The sequence below is a fragment of the Bactrocera latifrons genome, unplaced genomic scaffold (assembly GCF_001853355.1).
Source record: "Bactrocera latifrons isolate USDA-ARS-PBARC rearing strain unplaced genomic scaffold, ASM185335v1 scaffold_2, whole genome shotgun sequence".
NCBI lineage: Eukaryota > Metazoa > Arthropoda > Insecta > Diptera > Tephritidae > Bactrocera > Bactrocera latifrons.
In genome coordinates, this window is record NW_017535518.1 from 3,199,603 (window position 1) to 3,207,774 (window position 8,172).

The window sequence follows — 8,172 nt, forward strand, 5'->3', positions numbered from 1 at the left end:
TTATTAACAATAATTATTATTTTGTTTACTAAATTTTTTATTTTTTTCAAATTAAAAAAGACAATAAAATTTTAACTTCAGCTTTTACAAATAAATTAAATCTCTTTATTTTTTCTATCTCGCTCTCTTTGCAGTCTCAATCTCTATGAATTAATCAAGAAGAATAACTACAATGGTTTCAGCATGAGTTTGATCAGACGGTTCTGTAATTCAATTGTCAAATGCTTGCGTCTGCTCTACAAAGAGAATATCATACACTGTGATCTCAAACCGGTGAGTATAAGTATATTTTATAAAAATTTTATACAATTTATAAAGAAAAAAAATCTATAAAAGAAAAAATAGTTTATAAAAAATAATGAATTCTACAATCATAGCGATTTAATTCATGCCACCAAAAATTTCAAATTATGTGATTCAAGCTTCCCTTAGACCTTAGCTCTCTATATACATAGTTATTTTTTACTCTCAATATATTTTTGCTTTTCTTATCTCTACAAATATTTGTTACCCTTAGGAGAATATTCTGCTCAAACAACGTGGCAGCAGTTCAATAAAAGTCATCGATTTTGGCAGCTCCTGCTATGTGAGTCGTAAAATATACACATACATACAGTCGCGATTTTATCGCTCACCGGAAGTGATACTGGGGTTGCAGTATGGAACCGCTATAGATATGTGGAGCTTAGGTGAGTAAGATTTAAGATAGTTAAGGTATTTAGAAAATGGATTTTTTATTTGAACACTTTTTTATTTAAAACAATATTTTTAAGGGTGCTATGAAGAATATTTTCAAAAAAGAAAAACAATAAGAAATAATATATGTTTGCTAGATAATTAATAAGAAAATATTGGAAAATTATTTCATTTAAAAAAAAATATAATAAAAAAATAAAATATAAAAACAATATAAACAAAATAAGGCATATCCTCGCTAACATCATTTTCCACGAATTCTCAGTTAGAAAACGATTTTCTTTTTTTGTTTGTTTTAAATTTTTTACCTCCATCAACTCATTTCTCTCCACCTTCACTTTTGTTAGGAAAATGTTGACACAGAAACGCGTTAAAATAATATGCATATGCACATTTTCCACTTTCGCTAATGGCCTTTATGTGGGTGAGCGAGAAAAAAATATGTTTTTAATATACATAAATAGTTGCAGCGAGCAGTTGCATATTGGGAAATGAGAAACCGACCTAAATGCATATCAAATCAAAGGTGATGCAAGGAGCAAGTGGAGGGTTGTATGCTATATATACACATATATATAAAATTTTGATCACATATACACATACGTACATACATATGTTTGTGTAGGGATGCCATTATGCATTTAAAACACTCACACGCACGCACACCTTCAAATGCATTTAATGGCTACAAGGATAAGTGCATCCCCCCCAAAACATACACACACCAGTGCGTCTCAAAATAAATAAATACAAATACTTGCACAGCAGAAGGTGCTCAGGCATGAGCGTTTTGCATTTGGCATGGCTCTGCGTACACTTTGTGCATTTTTAGACATAAAATATTAACTTTTCACACTGGTGTTGACAAGCGCGCGAAAAGATTTATATTTTACCTTGATATGGTTGATATTATAGTAAGAATTTATGTATGTTTAAAAAAGTAAAAACACTGTTTTAGAAAAAATGCAAATGCAGCTATACACAAATACTAATGTGTTAAAACTATGCTTTAAACACCCCTTGATGCTTTGGTATACTAATCGTGCAAACAAACAATTATTTTCTATGCTTAAAAGTATATTTTTAATAATAACATTAAGGCACGCTATAAACGATTTTATACTAGTGTTAAACAAACTAGTTTGTAACAAGACCGGAAAAAACTAGTTACAAAAAAAAGTAGTTTGTGACTGCGCCGAAAAGAATTTTGTCAAAAGTTGTGCGAGAGTACATTTTTTTAGTTTTTCATTACTAGTCTGTAATAAACAAGTTTGAAATGACAACGTAAATTATGACTTTTCGTCTAATACGACAAGATTTTGTATCTCACTGTTGGCCATAAGTTTTCTTTTCTACTTTGAATAATTTGTGTACATGGTTTAGCCATATCTGTTTATAACTACTCCGAAAAAAACTAGTTCCGCTAAAACTAGTTTGCGACTGTTCCGGAAAAAAGTAGGTCACGTTATGTATTTTCCTACCAAATTACCGATTGTATATTTTGTCAATTTTGCAAAACTATTACTTTAAATATATGATAGTTATCGGAAAAAACAGTTTATTATTTGTCAACTATGTATGGGAAAAATTGTTGTGTCACTAGTTGATCGAAAGTTCTCATAAGAGCTATTGTGGATACTCTGTGTACAAAGTCTAACGACACCTGTATATAAATACTCCGAAAGTCACTAGTTACGCTAAAAAAACTGTTCCGAGAAGAAGTAGTTACATAGGAAATATTTCGTCAGTAGTTCGAAAGTGCATTTTGTTAGTTCACAACTGTTGTTTGAAACTGCTCTGAACATTTACTTTAGATTTCAACTTTTACGACAATGATTTGAGTATCCCCAGTTGACAGAAACGACTTTGTGGATAGTTTGAGATGATACTATATCTAAATATTAGAATTCAGTAAGATCAGGTTTTAACTAGTCCGCAAATTTTTTCCAAAAACTAGTTTGCGACTGCTCCGAAAACAACTAGTTGAATATCAATAATTTTGTTAACAGTAAATCGGGAGTACACTTGTTATGACTTTTCAACTAGTATCATAAAGATTTGTGTGTCACTAGTAGACCGAAAAAATTTTTTTACGTTTGATATAATACTCTGTGTACATAATTTAACTACATGGATAACTAGTTCTGCATGAACTAATTTGTAACTAGTCTAAAAAGTTTTAAATATAAAGAAAACAGTAAGAGCAAATTATTTTAATATCTTTTAACGTAACTATATTTAGCGGATTTTTTTAAATTAAAAAAAAAAAAAAAACTAAATTACCCTTAACATCTAAAAATTAATATTCAAATGTATTTAAACCAATGTGCACTGCTTGTTCTTGCGCTTATCTGCGTTCAATATATCATCTCTTTAACCACGACGAGGCCAATCTGCCAACCCAATTCATCTAACATACACATATACTATTGAAAATACACAGACACAAAGATAATTTCATTTATAATACAAGCTGATGCTAATCTCGACAGCGGAACGCAAAACGTCCTTTCAAAACAAGAGACGTTAGTTTCACCTCATTTTGACCGCAAAGTGATAAATTACAATGGCTGACAAACAAATTGTAAGGACGCCATTGACAAAAGCAACAACAATGAATCAAAATCGAAGCTGCAAGCAAAGCTTTGAGCTTATAATACAACAACAACTAAACAGAAAGCCAGATAAATTGCTCTAAATTAAGGTGTAGAGGATAATGAGGATGCCACCCGAAATTAAAAGATATTTTTTTGTGGAGTAGAGAGAGAAGATTAGAGCACTCTATGGTAGAGTAGAGAGTTGAAAGCATAGGAGCAGTTAGTGTGGGTAGTACAAAGCAGAAAAGCAAAAGCAAATGGAGGAAAACACTTACATCATACTACTAACGTTCAATACAACAAAGCTACCGTTAAATCTGCGAAACTTGGAATTTTGTGTGATCGCCGGTTTCGCAGGCGACTGCAGGCAATACATCGCAGATGACAAATTAATTAAAACTTTAACTAAGTGTATGGAGAAATTTTCCGCGTTATTGATTTTGTAAAGTAAACTGAAAGATACTTGAATATTTCTCTTAATGAATAATGGATGTGGATCAATTTGATGGTTGAAATATTTATGAATGTATGAATGTGAGAGAGAGCAGAGATGATTAAGCTAATGGGAAAATTTATGACAAATATATATCCAAAAATTTTGATGACAGACATCTTTCGTGTTCATTTCTAAGTTGATAAAGCTAGTCAAAAAATCTGTAAGTCAGTCAAAGATCGCTGAATGCTAGTTGAAATAATAATTCCAATCTTTATATCAATCTAGTAATGAAACCAACTATTTACAAACTAGTTGCGAACTAGCTGTTATTAATACAATAGGACCACTAGAGTTGAAACGAGATAAAACTACATAAAAGTTATGTACAGAATACAAATTACGATTTTTTTACTTTCGAACTTAACTGTAATTTAAAATAGTTCGAAGAACTTCGGAATCAACAAATCAGACACTTCCATCCAGAAAAAAGCTTTAACTTCTTAAGACATCCATATAAAGTTTTTCACACATATGTATATAAATACAAACAACACTACTAGCTATGTAGCTTTTTCAATTCATTTTCCTTTCAATTGACGCCAACGCGCACTTTAACAATTAGAAATTCCTAGTCAGCACGTTGCAAATCAAGAACATAGTGTACAAATATAAGGAGGAGCTGTTTGAGAGCTGATAAAAATCAGGCGCAACAAGTGGAAGAAATAAATAAAGCGCAAACACTTTCAATAATCAAAGCAAACAGTTATGGTCGCAGTTAAAGCGTTTAAGGTATGCCTTTAAAGTCAAGACATTTAAATAACTCTGATAACGGTAAGGCGAACACAATTTCCTGCAACCCTTCCTTGCTAGCCTTCATTACTTCCTTCCGCGGCTTCCTACCATAGACACATGCCTTCCGCGTGCTTTCCGTTTGCCATTAATACCCATTCGGTTGAAAGACTATGGTCATGTATGTGTATGTGTGTATCGGTGTGCCTGTGTGCATGTGAAACAATGCGGTGTGAATGCGCTCAAAGCGCAATAGAGGGCGTTTCTCAAAGCGTATCCGTGCAATTTTCATATAGCTCTTGCAAAGCTCAACTCGCAAGCGGTGTTATAGATAAGTGATTGCTTCTGTGTATGTGTGTGTGTGTGTAGCGCAAGGTGCCGCACACATTTTTTCTATGCTTACTTTCTTGAATATGTGCGAAAAGTTGCTTTGGAGCGCTTGTGGGAAGCGTAAACTATGTTTGAAGTGAAATCAATGAAAGTAAACACTGATTTTATGGTTTCTCACGCAAATTGAGGGCAAACGGTGCAAAGCGGAAATAGCAAAATCAAGTTAGTGGCGTTGATTAAAATATTTGCTTAGAAACTTTTGCAGTTTGGGGTTGGTTACGATGGTATAATATACTAGTGTAAGGATTCTTAATAAATTTGCACAGAATCTCTTTACAGTTGTTAAATTATTTCAAAGGAGCCCCTACTTTTTCTCATTTAGTTAGAAAGTTCTACAAGAGCGTTATGATACTGCATGTAGCCTAAAAAGTAGTGAATTGTTGGTGTGTGCAATGTAGCTCAGCTGAGATGTGTTTTGCAGATAAAAAACTAAAATTTTAAAGAAAAATGTGTTATACCACAACAGGCTTCTAAGTGATGATCAACATTATTCAAAATATTATTACAATATCCAATCATTCAAATATTTAGAGTAATTAATCATGCTACACGATTTTTACAAACTAGTTATCAACTAGTTAAAAATATTTTCTCTTTGGGCTAGTTATCTTAGAACCATCGAACAATATATGCAAAATAAGATTATAATGTTCAATAATACAAATATTTGAAGTAATTTAGCATTACACAAAATATATGAAACTAGTTACCAACTAGTTAAAAATGGACTAATTGTCATACAACGAAATATTATGTATACATTTCTTTAATAACAAACTTTTTAGAAATTTTGTTTTTGGTATTAAATATTTGTTAAAAGAGTTTCAAAGAAACACGAACTATTGTAAACTTTCGAAATTATTTCAAATGTATATTATAAAAATAAAAAAAACAATACTAAAACTATAAAGCCCATAGAATAATTCAACCAAATCTCAGTGTGTGTAATTTACATTTCTGCGAAAAGTTCTGCGGCGAATGCGGCTACAAGTTTACAAAAAGTTAGTTAATAATAGTAACAGCTTGGACTGGTTTTATTTGAACTAGTTATTAAGTGGCGATTGTACGTTAAACATTTTATTTATATAATATAAAAATTTAGCGTAATCTAAGCATTTTACAATTTTTTTCAAACTAGTTACCAACTAGTTCAAATTGGTCCACTTGTCATAAAACGAGAAAAGATATGTATAAGTCTTTACCAACGATTTTTTTAGTGTAATAATTCTTGTATAAGTTCTATACCAACTATTTATTCTTTGTAATTCTTCAGAAGTTAAAATTTTTTTAACGAAGATATGCGAACAATTCCATACTCTTGAATTTAATTCAATTAATTAAATAATGCTTGTATTTTTTTTTACCTATTTGTTAATTTATCATTTCAAATCATAAGGTCGCCATCGAATTTCGCTAAAAATAGCCGCCGGATGTCCTTCAAAGTTTCAGAACAAATATTTTGCATTAGCCAAATTGAAAGGAATTTTCAAGCAACCAACTTTAAGTATGCACAAACCTTTTTTCATACCCGAAACGAACAATTGAAATTAGAAACTAAAAGCTTTTAAACGCTGCTGGATATAATATTGCCACTTATGTAATATGCGTATGTATGTATGTGTCGACGAAAATGGTTTTTGGTATTGGCAATGCCAACCAAAATCAGAAGCAGACAACTGCTGGTGTTGCCAAAAAATGTTTTGTTGCTGCACACAAATTAGAATTTACAAAAATAAGATCGAAAATGGATATACTATATATACAAAACTTTTCATGCCAAAATTTTGATGGAGAACAAGCGATAACGGCATCTCGCTTACTTAAGCAGACACAAAGCATGTGAGACGCCATTGTGTGCATGTGACGTAAAAGCTATGAAATTTGCAAATACTTACCTAAGACCCGATTATTATGTATTGCTGCATTTTTTGGTGCAACTGACAATAATTTGGCAGGGATTTGGAATTTGAGATGCGTCGAAATTGGCTCAATATGTCTGGTTGAGCAGAGGTATATTTGAAGATAGTGATGTTGAAGGCCTATTTTAAAGCAAAAAACGATACTGAATTATTCAGAAGTTTCCTCTCTCACCCACACAAATTAGTTTACAAAGTTACCTCATATGTAGCTAAGCTGCATATGAAAGTTGCTCATACGCCCCGTCAACCCTCCTTCATACAGCCTTATACCACACCGCAATATATGTTTACTACCTTACAACTGCCGCATACCGACAAAAAGATTGATTACACCTTACAATGCACCAAATGCTGTGGCAGCATTGACCAGTTTGTGGCATCAACAAAACATTCAAAGTCAAGGTCAGCTAAGCTGACTTTTGGTATTTTACGGCATTGATTTAGCTCATATACAACCAGAGCAGCAAGAGCTAATAAATATTGATGTATGAAGACATGCTTGTATAATTGCAGCTGCAATATTCAGCTTCATTGCTCGTCCATTTGTGAGTAAGGGCCATTTCGGCCACTCGTTGGCTGCTGATACCGACAAATTATAAAAGGTCAAAAGCCATCAGTGCAACAAAAGAGGGAGGTGAAGGTATTGCATATATTAGGTTGTCAAAAAAGGCTTACGGTATTTTTATTGAATTTTCAATTGTTCATAAAAGCTCTTGACCGATGCTACGGCTGCTACTATGCCGGTCTCTTTCAACCAATTCAGCGATTTTATCGCAATTTTCGACGATAGGCCTTCCGGAGCGTGGCGCATCTTCGACCACCTCTATACCAGAACGAAAACGTTTAAACCGTCGTTGTGCGGTGGAAATGGAAACGGTATCGGGTCCATAAACTGCACAAATTTTATTCGCGGCTTGAGACGCATTTTTGCCTTTATCGTAGTAGTACTGTAAAATATGCCGTATTTTCTCTTTATTTTGCTCCACGTTTGCGACACTATAACTCCGGAACGACTCAAAAGAAACGACAATCAATCAAACGCGGGTTAGCGCGTGAAATGAGCTTTCCAAAAAGGAATAGCATGACCCGTTGCGACGAATAAAACTAGAACTACGCGCTCTCAGCGCCAACTAGCGAAAATACCGCAAGCTTTTTTGACAACGCATATTTTAAAATGGAAATAGAGGAAGGGTTTGTTTGTAGATTCAGTGGTCAAGTGCAGCTGAACACTTAAATGCAGAAAAAGTTGTAGCAACAGCCTTTTGGAGGAAATAAATGCAAAATAGAAAAAAAAAAAGAAATTCTGATTTTTGCTTCAAATTGGGAGAATAAAATTTAAAAAATA

General features: G+C 32.8%; 1 protein-coding gene across 1 annotated transcript in view; it reads left to right on the forward strand.

Moving 5' to 3' along the window:
- Positions 1-8,172, forward strand: part of LOC108967894 (dual specificity tyrosine-phosphorylation-regulated kinase 2) — a 157,821-nt gene that overhangs the window by 147,161 nt on the left and 2,488 nt on the right. The window contains exons 8-9 of the mRNA XM_018931556.1: positions 135-273; positions 518-689. Of these exons, the coding sequence (XP_018787101.1) occupies positions 135-273; positions 518-689 (311 nt within the window). The remainder of the gene's footprint in view (positions 1-134; positions 274-517; positions 690-8,172) is intronic.